This window comes from Harpegnathos saltator, unplaced genomic scaffold (genome assembly GCF_003227715.2).
Source record: "Harpegnathos saltator strain DR-91 unplaced genomic scaffold, Hsal_v8.6 scaffold188, whole genome shotgun sequence".
In the NCBI taxonomy this organism is placed as follows: domain Eukaryota; kingdom Metazoa; phylum Arthropoda; class Insecta; order Hymenoptera; family Formicidae; genus Harpegnathos; species Harpegnathos saltator.
Genome location: NW_020229970.1, coordinates 583,635 through 609,543, shown reverse-complemented (window position 1 = coordinate 609,543; position 25,909 = coordinate 583,635). Strand labels below are relative to the sequence as shown.

General features: G+C 36.0%; 3 protein-coding genes and 1 pseudogene across 14 annotated transcripts; 1 reads left to right on the top strand and 3 right to left on the bottom strand.

Annotated features, from left to right (window-relative positions):
• Window positions 1-1,538: 1,538 nt before the first annotated feature.
• On the bottom strand, window positions 1,539-10,387 carry LOC105191157 (protein ALP1-like). 9 transcript variants are annotated; one of them, XM_025297802.1, is made up of 7 exons: window positions 9,171-10,387; window positions 8,282-8,447; window positions 7,866-8,059; window positions 7,603-7,772; window positions 7,394-7,499; window positions 2,401-2,638; window positions 2,150-2,216 (listed from the first exon to the last, which is right to left on the bottom strand). In XM_025297802.1, exons 4-7 carry the CDS (start codon window positions 7,615-7,617, stop codon window positions 2,210-2,212), a joined length of 366 nt encoding a protein of 121 aa, XP_025153587.1. In that variant the 5' UTR covers window positions 7,618-7,772; window positions 7,866-8,059; window positions 8,282-8,447; window positions 9,171-10,387; the 3' UTR covers window positions 2,150-2,209. The 9 variants fall into 9 exon arrangements, with proteins under 9 accessions (XP_019700619.1, XP_025153583.1, XP_025153581.1 ...); XM_019845060.2 differs by lacking the exons at window positions 7,394-7,499; window positions 7,603-7,772; window positions 7,866-8,059 and having other exon boundaries at window positions 1,539-2,216; window positions 2,299-2,638; XM_025297798.1 differs by lacking the exons at window positions 7,394-7,499; window positions 7,603-7,772; window positions 7,866-8,059 and having other exon boundaries at window positions 1,539-2,216; window positions 2,299-2,638; window positions 9,907-10,387.
• A 1,720-nt stretch (window positions 10,388-12,107) lies between these two features.
• LOC105191147 (sorting nexin-22) lies at window positions 12,108-13,582 on the bottom strand. The gene is made up of 3 exons (XM_011154349.3): window positions 13,392-13,582; window positions 12,752-12,945; window positions 12,108-12,452 (listed from the first exon to the last, which is right to left on the bottom strand). Exons 1-3 carry the CDS (start codon window positions 13,542-13,544, stop codon window positions 12,290-12,292), a joined length of 510 nt encoding a protein of 169 aa, XP_011152651.2. The 5' UTR covers window positions 13,545-13,582; the 3' UTR covers window positions 12,108-12,289.
• A 5,368-nt stretch (window positions 13,583-18,950) lies between these two features.
• LOC112588308 (putative nuclease HARBI1) lies at window positions 18,951-20,735 on the top strand. 4 transcript variants are annotated; one of them, XM_025297806.1, is made up of 5 exons: window positions 18,951-19,321; window positions 19,389-19,531; window positions 19,645-19,810; window positions 20,078-20,157; window positions 20,237-20,735. In XM_025297806.1, exons 1-4 carry the CDS (start codon window positions 19,148-19,150, stop codon window positions 20,144-20,146), a joined length of 552 nt encoding a protein of 183 aa, XP_025153591.1. In that variant the 5' UTR covers window positions 18,951-19,147; the 3' UTR covers window positions 20,147-20,157; window positions 20,237-20,735. The 4 variants fall into 4 exon arrangements, with proteins under 4 accessions (XP_025153591.1, XP_025153590.1, XP_025153589.1 ...); XM_025297805.1 differs by having other exon boundaries at window positions 18,952-19,321; window positions 20,071-20,157; XM_025297804.1 differs by having other exon boundaries at window positions 18,954-19,321; window positions 20,071-20,472; window positions 20,605-20,735.
• Window positions 20,736-22,173: 1,438 nt separating this feature from the next.
• Window positions 22,174-23,953, bottom strand: LOC112588309 (uncharacterized; annotated as a pseudogene).
• Window positions 23,954-25,909: the final 1,956 nt, after the last annotated feature.

Sequence of the window (25,909 nt, the reverse complement as noted above, 5' to 3'; positions counted from 1 at the left end):
AAATTACATTTAATATTGTTTTATTTCTAAGTAAACCTAATCATAAGTGTTAACAGATATGTTTCCATATAATCTATATTCAAGTTTGTACATTTTATCAAAAATAGGAATTATTTCAAAACTTTAATTCTAAATTATAATAAGCTGTCATAAGTTAATATCCAAAATAATCGTATAAAAAATAATTCTCACAATTTTTATAATAATTTAATACAAAATCAATTTATTGAGATTTTCTCCAATAAACTAATACATATAACAATAAAGTACGATATACGAGGGTGGTCCGATAAGTACTTAGCCTACAAAAGAAAAACGAAAATTTTGGAAAAGTGGCGATTTATTTCTCAACATAGTCTCCTTTTAGCTCGATACACTTGACCCAGCGATGCTCCAACTTCTTTAACCCGTCTGAAAAATACGTTTTCTCGAGGTCTGCAAAGTAGGCCTCCGTGGCGGCGATGACCTCCTCATTCGACTCAAATTTCTGCCCGGCGAGTGACTTTTTCAAGTTTGGAAACAAAAAGAAGTCGTACGGGGCCAAATCTGGAGAATACGGTGGATGTGGCAGCAGTTCGTAGCCCAATTCGACCAATTTGACCGTGGCGAGGGCGGAGGTGTGAGCCGGTGCGTTGTCATGGTGGAAGAGGACTTTTTTCTTCGCCAAATGGGGCCGTTTTTTCTGCAATTCGGCGTCGAATCGGCCCAATAATTCGGCATAGTACAGCCCTGTGACCGTTTTGCCCTTCTCCAGGTAGTCGATGTAGATCACACCTTGTGAATCCCAAAAAACGGTGCCATCACCTTTCCGGCCGATAAGACAGTCTTCGCCTTCTTCGGAGCACGTTCGCCGGGTGAACGTGCTCCGAAGAAGGTCCACTGTTTCGACTGTTTCTTGGTCTCTGGTGTGTACCAGTGGATCCATGTTTCGTCGACGGCCACGAAACGACGCAGAAACTTCTTCGGATTGCGCTTAAACAGCGTCAAACACTGCTCTGAAGTGGTCTCACGGTTGCGCTTGTTGTCCGAAGTGAGCAAACGCGGCACCCATCGCGCCGACAGCTTTCTCATGCCCAAAATTTCATGCAGGATATGACCCACGCGGTCTTTTGAGATGCCTACTGTCTCAGCTATCTCGCGCACCTTCAATCGGCGGTCTGCCAATACGAGATCGTGGATTTTTGTCATGTTATCCTCCGTGGTAGCCGTTTTCGGGACACCTGGGCGTGGCTCATCAAAAACCGACGTGCGACCACGTTGAAACTCGTTAAACCAATTTTTGACGGTCGCCATCGAAGGAGAAGAGTCACCGTGCACAGCATCCAAGCGTTCTTTGATTTCGCTGCGCGATTTCCCTTCCAAAAACAAGAATCGAATCACCGACTGATATTGCTCTTTTTCCATTTTTCTAAAATCCGCGGACACGCCCGCTTCCACACGCGGTCAAAACAAAACTACGAGTCCGATTCGGCTGAAATTTCGACAGTAGCCGTCTACGAGAATGTACTACACAATAGTAAATTTTTCTTGCGATAGTGGCGTCATCGGGCGGTGAGGCTAAGTATTTATCGGACCGCCCTCGTATATTATATATGTTTTACAAAGGGACGTTAATATTATAACCTCTCAATGCCAATCAAACTGCCAATTAACTGCACCACTATCTGTCATGAAATATTTTCGTAATATATCTCGCTGTACAATTGCGGCGTAAGTAGTTCGGTTTGAACCAACTCGACCAATAGGTGCAATATGGATCCTAACTCTACATTATGCCATTCTCCTGGGATAACAATGCCATTATTTTCTTGATCCACAAGTTGTGTTGGACAATACATGCGTCCATTAGAAGACATGATAAAGTTATGTAAAACAACAAGCAAGCACAATCTTATGAGCAGTTTTTTCCTTGCACTGAATTGGTCTTCTTAGAATTCTCCATCTAGAAACAAGAATCCCAAAGGCATTTTCAATTGTTCGCCTTGCTTTGGACAAGCGATAATTAAAAATTCGCTGTGAATCACTAGTCAGTAATCTTCTTGGATATGGTCTCATGAGATATGGTTTGAGAGGAAACGCTTCATCTCCTACGAAAACACAAAGTAGCATATTCGTTGCACCAGGTAATACTTTTGGAAGTGGAATATGTGCTGTATCATGTTGTAGACTTTGACCAAAATTACTGTTCGCCCACACTCCACCATCACTATTAGAACCTATAAAACACAATTCCTATTCACTGATATATTCAACTTGTATAAACTTATGCATAATATTCATATTACGAATATATATTACCATAGTCACCGACATCAATCCAGATAAATTTATAATTGGCATCACAAATAGCCATTAATATAAAACTGAAAAATCCCTTGTAGTTGTGATTCAAATAATTACTGTTTGGTGGAGCTTGAATAGTAATGTGTTTCCCGTCCAATGCCCCCATACAATTTGGGAAATTCCACTTGTTCCAAAATCCACTGACTACTTTTTCCCATGTCTCTCGTGTAGGTATTGAACATGAAGAGCTTGCCAGATTGCATCACAAGTCTCATAAATGATTTTATGCACAGTTGATCTGCCAATTCGGAAATCCCATGATTTCGATCTGGCATTGTCACCATGTGCGAGGAACCTGAAACAACAAAGAAGATCAATATTATCAACAAGTATTCAATGATACTAGGCGAATTGTATAAAGTGGCATACGACGCTTAATTTTTTGCTGCGTACGGAATGCGATATAATTTTGATAATGGTAATGTTAATTATTTTGCACATTTTTTATATGCAATCAGAAGCAGTTATAACTCAAAAAGCATATAATAATATTGCATTTACTTATAACAGTGTCATAGCCACTCGTCCATCCACTGAGATAGATTTCCGCAAACTCCTTTTTCTAAGAAAAGGTCTGACAATATGGCACAAATAATCATATTGGACAGGTATCATTCATGTCATACTAAAAAATTCTTCATGATCTGTCTCATATGCCTCTTTGAATTGTTTATTGAAATATCCTAAATAATCTCTGCTTCTATTTATAGGTCTTATCCACCATCTTTTTTGTCTTTTTCGTTTTAGATATAAATATATCGATATTAAATTCAAATGGTAAGCATTTAATAACAAAGAAATACTACAAATTGCACGGAATTCCATTATATTTCTATTTCAATAATACACATAAACACAATCGATCATTCGTATTATTGTACGGGCAATATCCTGCTCTCTGATTGGTTTACATTCCGATCCAGTGACTAATTGAACTTTGTACAAACATCGCCATAGGACCCAGCTCACGACTTTACGACTTTACGACTTCACGACTTTGGACTTGGTCGTTGACTCGCTAACGTATCAGGTCGGTTTCTCTAAGCTCATCTTGAGTGTGTGTATATCCGTCGTTTTAATGACGATTCGTTTACATTTCCCTGTGCTGTTTATTTCATAACAAACTTGGCTTCATCGTGGATTGATTACTGAACCGATCGGTGTCATTCAGGACTGCTATCTCTTGACAAAATTCTTCTACGCTTTTCCGCCCGCCATCTTAACTTTCGACGACTGGATATGGAATGGATAAAGAACCGAATATGATCCCTTTGGAAATCGACATGGAACATGCCCCTGGTCAAACGCTGATTACTGATTCGAACGCTCAAACACAAATGACCACTGACTCTGCTACTCCAGGTAATGCTCGCAAGATCAATAATAATGAGTCGACTGCACAGGATTACTTACAAAAACTCCTGGAAAATTCGTATGACATTTGTGCACGTGGCCCTTTTGAGGTACACTTCGAAAAAACAATCGACAATCGCGATGATGAACATAAGAAAAATTTCAGTGAAATCGGGATTGGAAAACGTCTATTCAAAGCTATACCGGATTTATGGAGATTTGCCTTTAACCTTAAAAACCTTGGCACTCATAAATTTTCGGTCACTTTTCCAGACCCCTCTACTGCTAACAATTTTGTTTGTCGCTTAAAAAGAATGGGACATGAAATTGTACCGGACACTCGCTGGTCGGCTTATATTCCTGATTATCGTGTGTCGGTCAAGGTCGTTACACGGGACATTGATTTCTCTGAAAGCAAAGAGGAAATTTTGAATAATTTATTGCCTCCTCCCTATTGGCGTGGGACCTGGCCGAAATTAATCGATGCCAAGTTTCTTCCGGGGAGACGTATAGCTCCAGATAATAACGATCATTCTAACAGGAAGAAGCCTAATATTCTGCTTCTTACTTTCAAGAGTCATATTCAACCCACTGCTGCTCTATACTTGGGTAAAAAAATAAGAATGACTCCTTACATCCAAAAGGTAAAGCGATGTTTCAACTGCCAACGCTTTGGACATCTGGAAATGCAATGCAGAGGAGGCATTAAGGCCAGAGTATGTGGTAAATGCGCCTCCAAGGATCACTCTACCAAGGATTGCACTTCAATTGTCCTTTCATGCATTAATTGCACAAGGAACAAACTGCCAACAACGAATCACAGTGCTAATGATTCTAATTGCCCTGTCTTTATAGAATGCCGCCACCTGAAGATAATTATGGCCAAAATGGGTCTGGGACCTAGTGACGCACTTAACTTTCACAAGCAAGTAGGACCACGTCTGCCTGAAGACTGGTATAAGTCTGACGACAATAATGGAAATGACTTACCTACTTTCGAGAATTTTATTCCCTGGTTCACGGACAATTCTTTAGACGGGACTCATGTGAATGAGTTCGGCGTCACTTATCAGCATGCAGGGTTTGCCCATGACAGAGATAAGGGCCCTGTGAGCTCTGAACCTAATCGTCCTAGACAGACATCTAGTCGGAAATGCAAAAGGTACGAATCAACCAAACAATCCTCCGTGAAAAGTAACTCCCAACCTCTTGTCAAACCCTTTGAAGTAAACACTTCGACTCACACATCCTCTTCAATTCTTGATTCGTCCACCTTAATCGTAGACAACTCAAAGGCAACCATTCCTCAATCCCCTCCTCAAGAAACTGTATACACCAGTGAATTTAAACCTGAGACGGAATTCGATTATCTTTTAGAATTTAGCAGCATTCTCAAAGAATTCCAAAATAATCTTCAATCTTCATTTAAAGAAAATCAACATCTTAGTATCTCTATTGCTGGACACTCTGAACAACTTTCTCAGGTCTTTGACCTTGTTTCTTCTCTTATCATCAAGCATCATCCTGTCATTCCTAGCGACGTTCGACTGGAATCGCAGGAATCCTAATCACTTATCTTCTTCTATAACACTTACAACAGATTCACTTTCTTTGTAAATTATGAATCAGAGTAAACCAAAAAAGTCAAATTCTTTTAGCATCTTACAATGGAACTGTCGCTCTATCAAAACCAGAGTCACAGACTTATGTGCCATGCTTAACTCCTTTGAGTCTCTCCCTGAGTTTCTATGTTTGACAGAGACTTGGCTTAGCGACTCAGACATCCTTAATATTCCTAACTATAATCTGATCACTCATAATCGTAACTCAATGGGAGGGGGATCTGCCATTGCATGTCGTAACGACATTAAATTCACTTCTTTCAAAACTGATGTTATGGAGCGTCTATTTCTTAAATATAATATCAATTGCTGCTCTATTCGTTTCTCTACCAATAATTCATACATAATCCTTGTATCAATTTATAACCCTCCTAATAATACAACTTGCGATAAGAATGGATGAGAGATCTTAACTAGTTTTGATAATTATAGTAATGTAATTATTACTAGTGACTTTAATTATAGACATCCTTTGTGGTGTAACAATACAAGTATTCCCAATCGTTCCAGTAACGACTTTTATGATATAATCTCTAATTCTCAGTATAGTATATGCAATAATGGCTCACCAACGTGGCACAGTGCGGATATGGCCAACGGCAGCGCCATTGACATTACTTTAGTTTCAGCATCGCTGTGCAACACTCTCAACTGGGAGATTCTATCCAACTCTTTCGGTAGTGATCATTATCCTATAAGTATTTCCTTCATTAATTTAACAGCCAGTAAATTTGTTTGTAGATCTCACTTCTCCATTGCAAAAGTACACTGGAAGGACTTTAACTTACGCATGAACGACTCTTCTCTTCATGAAGAACTCTTGCAAGACGACAGGCATTCGAGCCCAGTCTCTGCATACGAAGATCTTGTACAACTAACGACTGATTCTCTATGTGCGTCGGAAGCACGTGTTAAAAGGAATTCGGGTTATTTACGCAGACCTCTTTCCCCGTGGTGGGACGAGAATTGTGCCAAGATAGCCAAATCAAAGATCGATGCGTTTCACGAATACAAGAAGCACCCTAACGGAGAAAACTTGGATAAATATAACGCCATATGTAAGTCTGTCAAAAAACAGCTCAGGAAAATTCGCAATCAAAAGTACAAAGAGTTTTGTGTCTCTTTGAACAAAAACGCTGATATCAGGAAAGTTTGGAATATGGTTTTAGTTTAGTTACTCCGCTAATTTAGTTACTCCGTCTTTTACTAGAGACAACATTAAAAATAAAGACCTAAAATGTTCTTCGCCGCACATTATTCATAACCGTGACTGTCAGTTCCTCAACGAAGAATTCAGCGAGGAAGAATTTAACCTTATAGTACAGCGTAATCTTAGCAAAATATAAACAAATATAAACAAAGCGCCGGGACCCGATCTCCTTTCTTTCCGGATATTATCGCATCTTCCTCCATGGTGCTTTGAGGCTATTTTTAGAATCTTCAATGAATTCTTCAATAAGGGTATTTATCCTTCCTCTTGGAAACTCTTCTATATGGTCTTTATACCTAAACCGCATTCCATCAAACTACATCCTATATCTTTAAGCAATTCCTTTCTCAAAATTTTTGAAAGCCTTATTAAGAATCGATTGGAATGGTGGTGTGAGGCGCATGCTGTGCTTCCACACTATCAAAACGGATTTAGGAGAGGGCGATCGTGCGCCAACAGTGCCCTAGCATTAAAGGCCTTCATGAATGATGCTTTTTTCAATAAGCTGTTAGTGGGAGCGGTCTTTGTTGACCTTAAAGGTGCGTTTGACAACGTCAACCCACTTAAACTACTTACTATTCTCAAGGACCTTGGCATTCCATCTAAGATTATCGAGTTCATATCACATCTACTATTAAACCGCAACATTCTTGGATACTTTGGTGGGCATTTTCTCGAGTCGCGTAGAGGCTCCTTGGGGGTACCTCAAGGATCAGTTCTAAGCCCGTTATTATTTGACCTATATATAGCCAACATACATTCGGGCTTAGATGACTCAATTGAAATTATGGCATACGCGGATGACCTTGTCATATTTACCAAACACAGAGATATTCATTTCATTGCTAACCGACTAAATGCTAACCTGAAAATACTCTGTATGAATCTCTCAAGACTTGATTTGAGTATCTCCACTGAGAAAACCAACTGGTGCATTTTTGATCAAAGCAAAAGGTTCCGTACTCTGCAGGCTATAGTCAACAGTGAGCATTTAGAGTTACTACTTGAAGGTTCTGTCATTCCTCTTGCTCCCCGGGTAACATTTCTGGGGTTCGTTTTTGACTCAAATCTTACCTGGAAACACCACATCAACAAAATCAAAGTTGAAGGTCAGAAAAGAGCCAACTTGATCAAATCTTTCTCTGGAATTAAATAGGGCGCGCATCCAAATACCCTGCTAACAGTATACAAAGGCCTTATTAGGTCATTTCTAGACTGGGGCGGTATTGTATTTACGGAAGTTCCTAGGAAGTCGATTATGCAGTTAGACAGAATTCAATATAGCTGTGTAAGAGTAATTCTTGGCCTTATGAGATCTACTCCAACTAATGTCTTACTAGATCAAATAGCTGAATGGCCGTTGGTGTTCAGGTGGAAATTCTTAGAAATAAAAGCTTTTATTAAAAGTTACACACTGCCGGAGAATCTGCTGATCAGATTTGTTGACGACTGGTTCGCCTCTGCTTACAGGAGAGACGATGCTCGAAATGAGTTAAACACAATCCCGTCATTTCTGTCTAGCGTTCTAGCACTACAGGAAAAACTTAGAATAATGAGAAATCATCATCTTCCCTCCTCCTTTGAATATCCCTTCAAGCTTAAGTTTTTTAGACCTAACATCAATGTTAATCTATTTGATGATATCAAGAGATTTAACAAGAGAAATGGAAATGACAATCTTTGATTTGACTCCAATAACAAGCGCTTGTGGGGTGAAGGGTTTATAAGACGTGCTTGTGGTATCATTCGTGACCTGAATCTATCCGCAGAAGTGTACACGGATGGTTCTGTCCTTGAGAACAGATGTGCTGGATTTGGTGTATACATCCCGTCTCCTGAGTTCCGCATATCCATCCATATCTTTGATTCGGGCAGTATCTTTTGCGTTGAGGCAGTGGCTATTCTTCGGGCGGTTAACACTATCACAGAAGAAAATCTTACAAAAATTGGTATTTTCACTGATTTCCTTAGCACTATTAGCACACTTGACTCTAACGACCCGGAGGGTAAGGCTTCAGGTATTATCCTGGTCGTCAAATTTGCTTTATGGAAAGCTTTTATTAAGGGATTAGATATCTCTCTCTTTTGGACTTCTGGTCATAAAGGCATTCTAGGCAATGAGATAGCGGATGTTCTGGCTGGTCTGGGAGCAAGAAGCACAGAACCTCCTAATGAGCTTATTTCACCTCCTTTTGTGGATGACCTTATCGATGAGTTCAAAAGGAAACTACATGAACACGTCCTGGAATTTTTGGAAGGAGAATTCTTACTCAAAGGAATTAGGTACAGAAATGGAATTTCTCAATTATCCACTAAACCTTGGTTCTCTAATTTGAACTACATAAAGAGAAGAACTATCACACTAATGGCAAGGATGAGATCTAAACATATCTGTGTCACAGAGCATCTAACTGGGAAACTCAACGTGGAGGACTCCGCTTGTGAATGTGATTGGACTAACAGAGACGTGGAACACATACTTTTTGGATGTTCTTTATTTACAGAAAATTCCGATCGCTTGGCACTCAAACTCTTCCGAATAGGGGATATTACAAACTACGATGGGAATTACAAACTTGGCGTTTAATGATAAATACATATCTAGTTTTGCCGAAATTGCGAAATTCCTAGAGGAAACTAACCAGACGCTGTAATCAATATCAACACTTTATGTATCGACATTGACCGGAGAGTGGCGTCGGAGCAGTGGCTTACACACCCAGAGCCATCTATTGAATTGAATTGACTTCACGACTTTACGACCCCATTGTAGACATAGCATACGACCCCATTGTAGACGAGGCATCAAAAAGAGAGAAGCAAAAAGAATCGAACACTACGCTTTACGCACCGTGCATTAGGCGAAAGAGGTAATAGATAGTCGAAAGTAAGATAGATAGTCGAGAATAAGATAGAGAGATAGAAAGCAGGCGGAATAATTTAGCCGCAGCACTCAAGCTCGGATAGCGGTAGCAGAAGCCGTTATGCGCTGCCGAGAAATTGTCGAACACGTATCGAAGTCGAACCGAATAGTTTATAGTTTTATGTTCCTTAGTTAATAAGTGCGGAAGTGTACAATAAGCGTAAAATATAACTAATTGTTTATTCTAACTTTTGGTTAAAACCTTAATTACTTTTCCTTTACAAACATTGGACCCGCCAGAAAACGAAAGGAACAGACGCTATTCTGACAAAATATTTTTATTACCAGTTATTTGTGAGAATTATTAATGGTAATTATTCAGTTTAGCCACATTATCACCGATTTTGATGAAACTAGGGTCATTCAACGCGTTTTTGCAAAACAAGCAACTTTTTCCTCTAGCAAAATCGTCGCTCTGCCTTCCGAAGCGAGATATTAAGCGTTAAAGCAGATACCAGTTTAGGTTATGAATCCTGTCAGATGGACTGAATGTAACGAACAAACTGCACGAAGTATATGAGCATCACCATACACACACACACACCGGAGGGGGTGCGGGGGGCCGAAGGCCCGCACCCCCCTCGATGGGTGGAACTTGCGTCCGTGGAAAGTTGCAAACTCACATGGGTAATTATTTAGAAGACGGGCCTCACTTTGGATTTCGCTCAAACTCACCTATCTTGTGTATCTTGACGTGTAGAAGCCGAATCTGCAAGTAAATATGGTCGCTCGGCTCTAGTTTGCGAGAAATATATAGTTAAAAAGTGACACATGCGAGGTTAGAAAATCTGTTATGTCGGTAATACAGAGACTTATGGATATAACTTTCAAGGCGCAACGAGAACGAGGAAGGTGCGGGAGGGGGATATGTAACAAATGAAAAAGTCTCAACATGTATATACATGCAGTATATACCAACATATGTACACACACACACACACACACACACACGGGGGGGGGGAAGTTATAGCAACTTTCCACGTGCAACGAGGACGGGGAAGGTACGGGAGGGGGGCCGAAGGCCCCCCTTGCACTCCCTCGTGTATGTGTGTGCATGCGTGCGTGTGTGCGTGCGTGCGTGTGCGCGTGCGTGCTGTGTGTGCGTGCATGCTGCCTGCGTTCGTGTGCGTGCGTGCGCGCGCGCGCGTGTGTGTGTGTGTGCGTGTGCGTGTGTGTGTGTGTGGTGATGCTCATAAACTTCGTGCAGTTTGTCGTGTTGTTACATTCAGTCCATCTGACAGGATTTATAACCTAAACTGTTATCTGCTTTAACGCTTAATATCTCGCTTCGGAAGGCAGAGCGACGATTTTGCTAAAGGAAAAAGATGTTTGTTTTGCAAAAACGCGTTGAATGAGCCTAGTTTCATCTAAATCGGTGATGATGTGGCTAAACTGAATAATTACCTTATTAATTATTGATATAATTAGTATTATCTTAAAAGACGCTCAGATTCAGATCTGTAACAAAAGGAGAAATATACGCGTTTTCTCCAACCTATCTCAATTTCATTTCTTATAAATACATAGTGGTCGCAGAGGTAAGCATCCAGTAAACACAAAGTATTATCGATGTTACAATGTCAGCTAAATCATATGGTATGTTATATAACTATTACTTGGTTATATAATAAAACAACTGTTATGTAACATACCATATGATTTAGCTGACATGGTAACATTGATGATACGTACTCGTACTTTATGTCTATTGGGCAGCTAGCCTGTTACCCTGAAGAATAGAGTTTTGAAACTTCGTGTTTTGTTTTTTTCTCATTTTCTTCTCATATATGGAAATGTTACTCAATACGTTTTGTTAATGTAGTCAGTATTGATTTATTTAATATATATTTAATATATGATATAATTATGTGTAAAATACTTATGCTTTACATGGTATGTATGTACATGAGCCGAATATGCTCAGAGAAAATAAGTAGTTGGATTGATATCACCAGTCCCTCACCTTCAAAGAAATATTGTATTTATTGGACAAATTATATGTTAGTACAACAATAAATCATGTGGATATAATTACTGATTAAATTGCAATCATTGAATCAATTGACAACTCATCATAATGATTATATAATTGATTCAACCGACTAGCTGTCTGCTTGAATGAACAAGTTTTTTCGTCCATGTCAAATTTCATAAACACTTTCTATTCTTAGTGCAGTAATATATATAATCAAGTTGTCAAAATATATCGATATAATACCACTATATCATTTTACTTGTAATATTAATAATTCAGATGTACTTACAATGCATACAGAATAAATAAAGATAAAGGTTGTAAATGGTATAAAACAGGCACAAAAATTGAAGCATACGAGATGTCTGACAAAAATAGTTATATTTAAATCTTACAACTATATATATTTCTTTGTTTATATTTTAAATTTAATTACTTTAATCACTTAAATTTTAATATAAACATATTGTATCATAATTATGACTATATATTATATATTTATTGGAAGCATTTTGATTTATTTTTTTAGATACACATTTACATATAATTATCTCGTTTGCAAGAAGTATAATCTACTCACAGGAATTATTATCTTACTTACATTATAGTGTTCTTTATATTAAATCATCAATATTGTAACTAAATATTATTTATAAAACGTAGTTATACGAATGTAGTTATCTTATTTGCAAGAAACAAAATATATTTGTAGAAACTATTATTTTACTACATGATTGTGTTCCTTATGTTTAATTATCAGCATATTGTTAACATTATATTGTAACTAAATATTGTTTACAAAATATAATTATACTTATTTTTTTAATATCTGTGTAAAATAATCTTAATATATTGGAAGAATCTCAAGATTTATATATACCCAACAGTACACCATTAGTTACAACATCTGGAAGATTGCTAGTGGGGTCAGCTTGGATATATGGATCACAGTGAAAACTTAAGACAGGATGATGTCCTAATATATTTGAATGACAATGCCTTGAGCCGTTTATAGTTTTGTGTATTCTTCAAAAATAAAAAATAACATGCAAGATTAAATATTTAAACTATTATTAAATAAATATAAATTTTCACTATATATGTTTTAAACTGATAGAAATATTAAAATTATATATTTAGATATCTTAAATTAATTTAATATTCATCGCTACTTATCTTAAATTGGTAAAATATTTTTAATTGTAATTAATATAAAATGCTTTATATAAGGCAATATCATCTAGTCACAATGTTTTAAAAGTAACAGAATACTTTCATTTCACTTCTTCTTTGCTTTTATAACTTTAATAAATTTGAGACAATACCTCTTATGAAATGCATCAGTTTCCTGGCTTTCTATGCCTAGAAAATTGAGAACTTGTTGTTTTGTTGCCATTATATGTAACATTCTTTGTAGATATAATTCCAATGCAGCCCGTCGCTGTTCTAATACTTTTGGTTGTGAATTTCTTACTCTCTTTGGTGGAAATGGTGCAATATCCGAGTTATATTTTTTCAACTACAAATATAAATTTTTTTTATAATTTATTGAATATAGCATATATATGTGTGTGATAATTCATAACCTTTTAATTATAAGTTTTTTACCAATTTGAATATGAATTTTTTTAAATCATGGAAGATTTTAGTTCATTGATTATATAAATTTTGTTTAACCGAAAAATATTATTTTATGTTCTCAATTACATTATTAAACTTTAATTAAAAAAAATTGATCTTTATTTTAAGTATGAATTATTAAAAAACTATGTCTCTGAACTAGTATAATAGAGATTCTTAATTGATTAAAGATCTTCTAATACATATATTAAATATACATATTATACAATTAAACTAATATCAATATTCAAAAATATCATATTTATATAAAATATTTTTCATAACATGTGACGCAGATTAATCTCTAGAAAAAATATATTTTTATACAAAACTTTGGTAACTTACTGTACGATGTAATGCACTAAATTCACTGTATCTTTTCTCAATGCAATATCGAATATTGGTCTTTGATTCTAAAATTTCGATACAATAAACGTAATAGGGTTTTCCGTGTAACACATCAGCCAAACGATAACCGCTAATGAAAATTTCATACATCGCATTGCTAGTAATTTAACTTTAATATATTGATAAAATATATATAAATATATATTTAATATATTGATAAAATATATATAAATTAAAAATATGAAAAAATTAAGGATTTAAAAATATAATAAAGCGAAAATAGACAATAACATCAAATATTTAGTTAAATATTGGAACCAAGATTGACAATATCACATAGATCATTCTACACATAGGCAAGCAGTCGACGATGAAGTATATTATGAGGGCTGCATTCTAATATTCACTGCCAGTACTGAAAATACATAGCGTGTCACCTATACCATCGACGACATATTTGGTCTGTTCTTTTCTTCTGCACCACTGCACTGGTGTAATAAGTTAAAGTGAGACAAATATATACTTGTCTCACTCGAACTTTTCGCACTAGTGCAGCGGTGTAGAGGAAAAGAACAGGCCTATGGTTGCGTTCAGCCAGAGAGAAACCTGAGAGCGGCCATCAGCGAAGGTTCAGAAATTTTTTTGAATTCGACGCGCCCTCTGAGAAAATAGACGTCAACTACGTCGACACGCCCTCTGAGAAAATAGATGTCAACTACGTCGATGTCGCTCGGTAACGAGGTTTGTCTGTAATAGTTTGGTTCATATCTGAGCTACTACACAGAATATAGTAAAATTTATATATATCATCAGGAGGAATCATCCCAGCAAATACAATATTACATATAATGTGCATGTTAGTTGTAATTTCCTATTCAACAATATAACTGTTATATAACACAAATGTTATATTATAGTTGTGAACTAACATATTTATCAGTTTTCTTTCAGTATGTATAACAGTCAAGATATGATGAGCAAAATAATTATTCGATAGAATTGTAAATAAGATTATTGAATTTGAAATACCGTACACAAAAAAGTCATTTTCACAATCATGAATAATGCTTTTAAGGAAATATCATAAATGATAACAATATATAAGAAAAATAATATAAAAACTATGCATGTTACATGTAATATTGTGTTTGCTGGAATATTTCATGCACTGCGTGAATTATTTCGTGTAATTAGGAAAGGAAATTATTTGGGAACTTTGGATATAAGAATAAATGAATAAATGAAATGGTTTCTTTTTATTTTTATATTTTCAATTTTTTATTTTCTTTTGTGTGTGTGTGTGTGTGCATATGTGCGTGTGTATATGTTGTTACTGTGTCATATATATATTAATGTTGGTCATTCCTCTGCCTCTTCTCCATTCTCCTCTTCCTCTTCCTCTTCCTCTCAATTCTCCTCTTCCTCTTCCTGCATCTTCGCTTCCACCTCTTCCTCTTCCTCTTCCTCTCCCTGTCCCTCTTCCTCTTCCTCTTCCTAAAACAGCTATTACTGCTGTTTATATAATATTTTGTAACGCTTTAGCCTGTAACAATAAGATAATATTAAAATATGAAGTAAAGAGTTAAATAAGAAGTTACAATTTAATATAATGTACTCAGTAAACATACATGTCTAAAAGACGTCTAAAAGCTTTCTTTAAGACAATTTTTAGACTTGTATGTGTAAAAAATGTCTTAAAGAAATCTTTTAGACGTCTTTTAGACATGTATGTTTACTGAGTATTGATTAGCGTCTAGGCCCAGTTCCACAACTTCTAGTTAACTTAACCAGCTAGTTATTTCACTAGACTTGACTAACTGCATTTGACGTTAAGAATTAATCAGAATTAAACAATCACTATTGGCATTTAATCAGTAGTTAAAGTTATACAGAGGTTGTGGAACTGGGCTTTAGACATATATACGTAGGTAGTCTGAAAAGTTCTCGACCTGACACATACATAGCATTAGAAACTGTTAAACTATTAGGAGCGCAAAAAAGTTCTGAGCCTTTTTTTGCAAAATTCAAAATTTATTTAAAAACAAACAAAACTATATTAATCAACGAAATATTCCCCGTTTGCATCGATGACCTTTTGCCATCTTTCGGGCAGCTTGCGAATTCCCTGATGGTAGAAGCTCACCGGCTTCGAGGCGATAAAGTCATCAATGCATTTTCGTATCTTTTCAAGTGTCACAAAATGTATATCAGCCAAGAAATGCTGCAGAGACCGGAATAGGTAGTAATCGGAAGGCGCCATGTCTGGGCTATACGCTGCGTACGGGAGAAGTTCCCAGCCTAACGCAAAGATATGGTCCTGAGTCACTTTCGCAACATGTGGTTGGGCATTGTCATGAAGCAGTATCACTGTATGACGTCCTTTGCCAGTAAATGGCCTCTTTTCTTCAAACGCATCGCTCAAATTGCTCAATTGTTGCTGATAGCGATCTGCCGTTACTGTTTCACCCGGCTGTAACAACTCGTAATACAATACACCTTTCCAATCCCACCATATGCAAAGCAAAACCTTCTTGGCGTGGATATTGGTCTTTGGCGTCGATGTCGAAGGTTGACCAGGGTCAACCCATGATTTTTTACGCTTCGGATTATCATAAAGTATCCACTTTTCATCACCTGTAAAGATTTGGTGCAGAAAATCCTTTTTCCGGAACCTTGAAAGCAAAGTGAGTGCCGTGTCACGCCGTCGATTTTTGTTGTCTTCGGACAGTGCATGCGGGACCCATCTGCCTTCCTTTTGAACTTTTCCCATTGCATGTAAACGTGTGGAAATGACTTGTGGCGTAACGCCAAGTTGCTCTGCAAGCTCCTTTTCAGTTTGTGCAGAGTTTATATCCAACAATGCTTGCAGTTCGTCCGTTTCAATCTTTTGAGGGCGTCCAGCACGCGGTTCATCTTCAAGACTGAAATCTCCTTGGCGAAATTTTTGATACCACCTTTTACATGTAGCATAACTTACAGCGTTCTCTCCATATGCAACACAGATCATTTCAGTGGCTTCAGCAGCATTTTTCTTCAGATGAAACGCGAAGTGGATGGAAAATCGAATATGCTCTTTTGTTATTGCCATCGTGAACACTGCTGATTTTAAGGTTATGTGCATCAAACGCCAAATCGCACGATGTTTCGAAAGACCAAATGTCACTGCTTTAAAACCGCAAGAGGGCGGGAAAATTAATGCAATTTAAATTGTGGTTTCAGTAGTATGAAATCTAGGGCTCAGAACTTTTTTGCGCTCCTAATATAATTGTATTGGAAAGTGGCATCCCTGATATAAACCCATGTAAAATTTTATTCGATCTGTCATGTCATTCGAGTAGTAGCACCAGTTGAAAAAGCTTTGTACAAGATGGGTGCCGCATTTGCTAACAATTGACCAAAAATGCATTCGAATGCGTATTTCTCAAGCGTGTTTGGCACGTTTTAAGCAAAATAAAATGGATTTCAAGCGTCGTTTCATAACTGTTGATGAAACTTGAATCCATCACTATACACCAGAGCGAAAAGAAGCTTCCGGAATCACATTTTAATGATGGTATTGAATTATTGGATAAACGTTAGAATAAATATATTAAAGTTTTAGGAGATTATATTGAAAAATAAAATATATTTCACGGCAAAAAAATTTTCTTTCATTGTTACGCCGAGAACTTTTCAGACTGCCCTCGTAGATTTTTATTTACTGTTAACTTTTTTCACCACAGTTAACTTGTTTCACCACAGTTAACTTGTATAAAAGTTGTCAATAAACTTTACAAGCGTTGTTTTTATCATTCGCTTGACGATTTGAAACAAAAGAAGCGCTATAGCACTGCTGTTTAGCGACTCTGTCGCCGAGAATAGTCAATCTGCGTCGTGAGGTCCACAATAACGTTTGTTATAGCGGTGCTTCGCTATTCGTGCTTTGTGACAAGTATTTTGACCTGAGCTGCAGTCTTTTTTTCATTCGTGAGATTAATGTTTTACAACATTTGTTTCTAAACGATCTCTCAGATCTACGTGATCTGTCTCTTTTGCAACACGTATTACGGTTTTCTTCCCAATACCATTATTAGTAAATATATTTGTATATGCCTGTATTGGTGTGTATACTTCATTGTATTGGTTCATTTATTCATTCTTTTTTTTTCCTTTTACGTGTTGCTTTTCTTTCCGTTTTCCATTTTTCTCTTTATTCTGTCATTTTTAGTTTCTTACTTTTTACATATTTTTTCTCACATATTTAAAATTATTTTTTGCACTGTATTGCAAATAAAAATATAAAGACTATGTTGACTTCAGAAGATAGCTTTTATAACAGGTGCATGTATAAAGATTGTCAGAATGGAAAATCGACAGGAAAACGATTATTCAAATTCCCAATGCAGAAAGATGCAAGATATAATACATGGATACTTAATAGAGGTAGATCTTCCTGCAATAATTATTTTCTATATAGAGGAAATGCGGATAATAATACGCATTTTTTACATTTTAATTAATTGTACACTGTACAATTTGTAACGATACGACATACTTACTCCAAACTAACACTGAATATGAAGTGTTATCTGCTGTATACTGACACTACTAAAAATTGAAATTGATATAGTTGAATTAATAGTGCTTCAAATAATTAACAATGTGAAATGCTGTAAATGCGTACTCTTGGACAACCTATGAGATAAGAGTACGCACACGAAGTACAAGGATACGCATTTTTTATTCTATTAATTAAATTAATGAAATTGATTAACCCTTTGCGGTCGGCAGATTTCGAAGAGATCGATAAACATTGATATCTGTAAGTTGATCTAAACATTTGAATCTAGCATCGGGAAGATAGTTTTCTTTCACTATCGCTAGCCTCGTCCGCCGTGCCGTGCACCAGGCGATCATGAATGCCAGCCTGGCGGCATCGACTTCTATGACGACTTGCGAATGCCGCCACTGTGGCGGCATCGACCACAAAGGGTTAAATGTCATTCTGACTTACTGCGGTTACAAATCCTCGCCGTTCTATATTTTTGCGCTTGTATTTTGATGATCTAAAACTAAAAGGAGCCGCCGAACTTCTTACAAGGGGAGGACGCATCGACCGGAAAACGGTTTGGAACGAAACTTACGGAGTTAATAGTACTTGACTACTAATAACTCATGGTAATAGCATACGACGCAATACCTCTTCGTTTTCAAGAAAAAACGGTCTAAAGAAAAGAGTCAATAGAGTGTACGAGTTAGTAAGAAGGATATTTAACGAAGCGGCGTAGCGCAGCAGCGAAGGTAACGGACTATCGAGGTGACGGGCTGAGGTTCGATCCCTGCTGTATGGTTTTTTTTTTATTCTGTTAGCATAAAAATGAAACAGAAAACATTAATAAATAATAAAACTGCGTTTCTTAAATATATTAGTGTTTGTTAAATATATTATTAATGATTGAAATTGCAAAAAGACCGTAAATTTTATCTATAAAATATATAGTGTATGAGAAAATTTTTATATAATAATTGCAATGGAAATAGGAATAAAAATATTGTTATGAAATATATAGGAATGCTACTAATAGCGTTCTTCATTGGGAAAATGAGTGCGCACTCAATGCGCACTAGTCGTGGACGATGTGTTTCATTGGGAATTTCAGTGCACATTAAAATCATGCGTCGTGTTTTATTGGAAAATGTAGTGTCGAGGTTTTGCATTTTCGTGCACAAATTCGGCACGAGCTCGGAGAGATGGTGTCGGTTGAGTGCAAAACATGGCGGCGCAGAACAGAGATATTTTAAATGAACAAACGTATGTGATAATTTCGGATTTCCTTTCATCTTCATCCAGCAGTGATGAAGATGAGTATTTTCTTCGAAATCCGAGGCGAATTGTTCCTAAAATGAAAAACTTTTTGCAAATAGTACATCAATATTCCAATCACGACGTAAGTTTATTGTTATAATTTAGCTTGTGAAAATAAAAGTAGAAAGTAATTTTTATTTTTGTTGTAGTTCAAATCCCATTTTCGAGTTTCGAGGGCAACAGCATATGATATTATAAATAATTTCGAAAATTCGACGTTCTATTCTGGTGATACAAGCCACGAAGGTATTAAACCGTCCTCTGCTGAATCACACGTTTTATCTTTTTTGTGGTAAGTTTTACATATACATGTATAGTTTTTAATTCATCCACCACTCATATTATATATATATATATATATATATATAATATTAAAAAGATTTCAAAAAATATTACTTTGTATAGGTTTGCAGGAAATAAAGTGTGCTTAAGAGATGTTGCACAAAGATTTGGAGTATGCGCTACAACGATTTTTCGACAAAATAAAAGAATGATGGATTTTCTATGCGATATAGCTGGAAACGTCATCAAATTTTCTGACAAAGAAAATACTGCAAACGAATTCCTTCAAGTATGTATATTTAATTAATGTATTTTAATGAAGCTAAAGCTAGCAGCCGATTCATAGCTGAATTATGAAAGCAGTAGTTTTTAATTATTATTTAATAAATGTCAATTTCTTGTTAATTAATTATTTAATGCTAAAAATTTTTCTATTATTCTTTAGTTCTAAACAGTGCTTATGCGAATTTGCTACTAGTTTCAGCTTTATTGTATTTTATGTATGTTTTTCTAATGAGTTATTTAATGTATATGTATATAAAATTGAAGATTGCAGGATTTCCGAAAGTTCTTGGCTGCATTGATGGGACTTTCATTAAAGTCCGAACGCCAGCCCACAAAATAAAATCGACATATGTAAATAGACATGACATCCCTTCGATAACATTGCAGGGCATATGTGATGCTCGAAAGAGATTTATAGATACATTTACAGGAATCCCGTCGAAAATTCACGATGCGCGCGTACTCAAATTATCAGATATATGCGACGAGTTGCCAGGAATATGTGAAGCCGGAAAATATCACATCCTAGGCGATGGAGCGTATCCAATAAGAGAATGGCTTATTATACCATTTAAAGACTACGGAAATCTGTCTGCAAAGGATAAACAATTTAAATGCTGTCTGCGACTCGAGTATTGATCGAGAATGCGTTTGGACTGTTGAAAGGTCGTTTTCGACAATTAATCGAAGTAGATCTACATACTGTTGATAAAATATCAAAATTTATTACATCATGTTGCGTTTTGCATAACTTATGCATAGACAACAACGATAACTTTGATGTCGATATTGTTATAGAAAACAATGAAGATTATAATAATGAAGGCAGAGGTCAACAAGAAGCTCTATTACGAAGATTAGGGGAAGTAAAAAGAAACCAATTGATGAATGTACTTTTTCCATGAAATAAAAATCAATACAATATGAAATTATCAAACGTTTATTTGTCCTGTGGCAAATAAGTACATACTTTCCAATAAAAAACAAAACGTATAAAAACAAAGCATATTTTTTTTATAACACGTACATATTGATTATTTTTTCAAAATTCATATATTATATCTCTTATTTATTTCATAAACATGTAATTTTTTAACATACACGCTTTTTCAAAAAGTTTGATTGTAAAATTAAATAACACTGTTTTAAAATTAAATAACACAATAAGTTTACTTTATACTGGTTCATACTTAATAGTCTGAGCAGTACTATATCTTTCGTAAAGAAAAATATGCATACGCTAATATTAAAAACCAGTAATATTAAAAACAAAGACATACAATTAGTAAACGTACAAAATTATAAGAGAAAAAAAAATAATTAAAATTATATATTACATCCAACGTTTTAGTTAGGAACTTTCATATTAACATATGGTTCAGGCTGATTTTACATTAGTCTTTCTTTGGTTTTTTTTAATACTTGCTTGTTTCTGTATCATCTTACTTTAGTTCCCGCTACTTTTATTTGGCGAACAACTCCCGTATTAAATTCAACTTTTCTTGGTGACGTCTTTCTTTTGCCGCTTCTTTATATTTCCAGTATTCCATCCTTTTATCAGTATCACTTGGTTTCGATTTTTTTGTCTTCGGTGGTGAGCTATCAGTAGAATGTGTAGAGGCACTATCATTGCAGATTTCTTCCGACATTCTTGTATTCAATTTAGGATATTTAACGCTCCTTGCATTTCGCAACACCTCGGGCTCAATACTATCGTCCGAATGAGCAATTTTACGTAATTCTTCTTCGAATGGTACATCCTCTCTAGAGCTGCTTGATTTAGAGTTGTTCTCAACTGCTTTTTTTTTCCTTTTGAGAACGGTTTTATACCGATTTTCAACTTGAAGAGGAGTTTTTAATACGTCCAACATCGTCAGCATATCTTTTGAAATTTGCGCCCACACCAATTTTTTAGTTTTGAATTTTTTCATGGGACTGACATATATATTTCATATTTATTGAGAAGAAACGATGTTCCTGAATTGCTCCAGTAATCTGAAAATCACGTTGTTTAATGATTAATACAATAGTCTACATTATAGCACCAGTAGACCTATTAGTAAGTATTACAATAATGTAAAAATTTTGTGAAGTCAAAGATTTTAAAAAATCTTTTATATTTTATATTACATTTTTCATATTATATTTATTTCATTTATATTATATTTATATATATTCTATTATACATATATATTATATGTATTTTATTTGTTAATAATATATTTAGATTATTAACGTATCATTCTTCGTTTCGTATCGTATTAATTTTCTGCTCGAATATAACAAATACCATATTTTATAAATTTTATAGTACATTATCATAGTGCTATGAATAGTCGTAAATGCTTTATTAAAACAGATTTACCGCTACTTCTTTTCTTTTTTATCGTACTCCTGCGATTGTGATTCATTCTGATCATACTCCTGTGATTCAAAGGATTCAAACATGAGTGCTTCATTTTCTTTATTATACTCCGATAGCTGATCTTCATTGCTGCGATTATCACCATGAATATTCGCGTGGAATATCAATTGTTCTCTGTAATACAAAATATATTGACATTTTACACTGCCATATACAGGGTGAGTAAGGATCCTCTGCAACAAACTTAGACAGATTGTTTGGAAAGTCATTCTGATTAAAAAATGTCATATGAACATAGATCCTATTCTTAATATTTACAGACCTCAAATGTTCGACAGAATTTGACAATCACTGCTACGATGGTGTATAATAATACACAAATGGTAATAAAAGTAATCAGATTCAGAATAAACACTTTGAACAACTCCTGTAAACTGTCCGCAAGGATACTTGAAGAAATAAATGCATAATTCATTTCATAACTGTACATGTCACCTAAATTTTACAACTTCTGTAACTATGTAAATATTAAGAATAGGACCTGTGTTCATATAACATTTTTTACTCAGAATGATCTTCCAAACAATTTGTCAAAGTTCGTTGCAGAGGTCCTCTGACTTACCCTTTATTTTTTTTTTAATTTTTTTTCTGTTGTGTACATTTGAATTCTGTAGAACTTTGATTCTTTGAAGAAATAATGAAAAACAAGATTGCTTGGAATTAATATATGTATGTAAGAAACTGAAGAGTTCCTGTTTACCCTAAAGTAAACTTACTTATTTTTTTAAAGTAAACTTGTAAAATAAAATGGTAATTATATTTTATAAAATAAACTTTGCTCTTAACTTCTTAATGTGCTTTTTCGGAAGATTTCGATAGCTTGCAATTAATACATCTCAAAAAAATTTTACTTACTAATCTTCAATCACTCGAGATATTTCTTCAATTTTCTGATTTTCGCTTCCATGTAGAACACACAATCCATTTTTAATCACAAGTTTTATATATTGTATGCTGTAGGTATCGTCATCTGAAATTAATTGACACAAGAATCAATAATATTCAGTTAATATTCTTTTATGTATATATTTTTGAATATCAAATGAATTGTGTTTTACAAGCTTTACAAGGGGTTATATATGCATTCAAGTTTTTCGAGTAGACAATATCCAAAAACTATTATGTACATAAGTACATGTCTTTGCCGACAATTTATTTATACTACGGGAATAACCTCAAAATCCAAAATCATGCAAGTCCTATATAATTCTATACTTACTCATTAATTTATTGTATAACTCTGTTTCACTTGATAGAAGTTTTAACGAGAGCATGTCATTATTGACTTTGAAAGAAATGCTTAATTCTTCTGATTGTTCCATAGTGAAGTTTACGTTAATGCATATATTTTCTTTCAATCCGAGGCGAATCGGTTCTTATGCGCACTCATCAAGTCATAAGTGTTTCATTGGGCGTGCAAAAAAACTTGCACTGTCGGTAAACTCGGGTAATGTCGCCTAAACTCCACGAGTTCCTAATGCGCACTCAGTGCATCCCAGTGCAATGAAAAACGCTATAAGTAGCTGATCAAGAGTCAGAATTGTCAAACTCTCTAATAATGACGGTCATAATTTGCTTATTTCAAAAGTCGATTAGTTTTTGCCTGTGGGTAGGTATGGACCGTCAAAAAATTCCCCCTCCACTCGACCCGCCGGCGCCGAGTGGAGGGGGAATGTTTTGACGGGCCATACCTGCCCACATACTACTATTGTCTTTCGAAACATCGTGCGATTTGGCGTTTGATGTACATAACCTTAAAATCAGCAGTGTTCACGATGGCAATAACAGAAGAGCATATTCGATTTTCCATCCACTTCGCGTTTCATCTGAAGAAAAATGCTGCTGAAGCCACTGAAATGATCTGTGTTGCATATGGAGAGAACGCTGTAAGTTATGCTACGTGTAAAAGGTGGTATCAAAAATTTCGCCAAGGAGATTTCAGTCTTGAAGATGAACCGCGTGCTGGACGCCCTCAAAAGATTGAAACGGACGAACTGCAAGCATTATTGGATATAAACTCACAAACTGAAAAGGAGCTTGCAGAGCAACTTGGCGTTACGCGACAAGCCATTTCCACACGTTTACATGCACTGGGAAAAGTTCAAAAGGAAGGCAGATGGGTCCCGCATGCACTGTCCGAAGACAACAAAAATCGACGGCGTGACACGGCACTCACTTTGCTTTCAAGGTTCCGGAAAAAGGATTTTCTGCACCAAATCATTACAGGTGATGAAAAGTAGATACTTTATGATAATCCGAAGCGTAAAAAATCATGGGTTGACCCTGGTCAACCTTCGACATCGACGCCAAAGACCAATATCCACGCCAAGATGGTTTTGCTTTGCATATAGTGGGATCGGAAAGGTGTATTGTATTACGAGTTGTTACAGCCGGGTGAAACAGTAACGGCAGATCGCTATCAGCAACAATTGAGCAATTTGAGCGATGCGTTTGAAGAAAAGAGGCCATTTACTGGCAAAGGACGTCGTACAGTAATACTGCTTCATGACAATGCCCAACCACATGTTGCGAAAGTGACTCAGGACCATATCTTTGCGTTAGGCTGGGAACTTCTCCCGCACACGGCGTATAGCTCAGACATGGCGCCTTCCGATTACTACCTATTCCGGTCTCTGCAGCACTTCTTGGCTGATACACATTTTGTGACACTTGAAGAGATACGAAAATGCATTGATGACTTTATCGCCTCGAAGTCGGTGAGCTTCTACCATCAGGGAATTCGCAAGCTGCCCGAAAGATGGCAAAAGGTCATCGATGCAAACGGGGAATATTTGATTAATATAGTTTTGTTTGTTTTTAAATAAATTTTGAATTTTGCAAAAAAAGGCTCAGAACTTTTTTGCGCTCCTAATAAATACAATAATAACTTTATTTTAGATCAATGCGGATATTGACTTTTGGCCACATTTAGAAATATTCTGGCCCACTGTGCCATGGTCGAAAGGGAAACGCATACAAACAAAAGCGGCGTATGTACATGTGCCACATGTATGCAGCTTTCGTTGCGCGTTTTCCCTTCCACCGTGAGTCGCGGAGCCGCTAGTAAAGGCTATCATACACAAATGAACGTAAGCAGTAAGACGTAAGCAGTAAAGAAACTGACCAATTACAATCAATTATTCTCGTAAATTTAAAAATGGCGTTCTTAAATTTCAATTGTGATTGGTCGATTTGTTTACTGCTTATATCTTACTGCTTAAATTCGTTTGTGTGTGATGGCCTTAAGCTGTTTCGCTCAAAGTGTGACAAGGCGAGCGTGAACGGGCTATCTCAATCTCGCTCAGTGTGCCAAGCACGTGAGAAGACAGAGAAAACCGAGTGGTGGGGGTAAGCCTTGACCGTGCGCTTAAGAATTTCCAGCATTACTTGTGCCTGTGTCGCGTGTCTGCTCACTAGTGGTGAGACAAAGTCAAAGCGATTCAATTGTTATCCTTCTTTTATATATATATATATATATATAAAAGACTCAAATCATAGACATAAACCTCGTATCGTTACCGAGACATCGAGTTAGTTGATGTCTATTTTCTCAGGGGGCGTATCAGGACAGACATATGCTTTCGCTCGGTGGCCGCTCTCAGGTTTCTTTCTGCTTTAACAGCTAAAATCATTCCTCATAAGAACGATAGATGGCGCTAAGTATCTGATGATTCAATT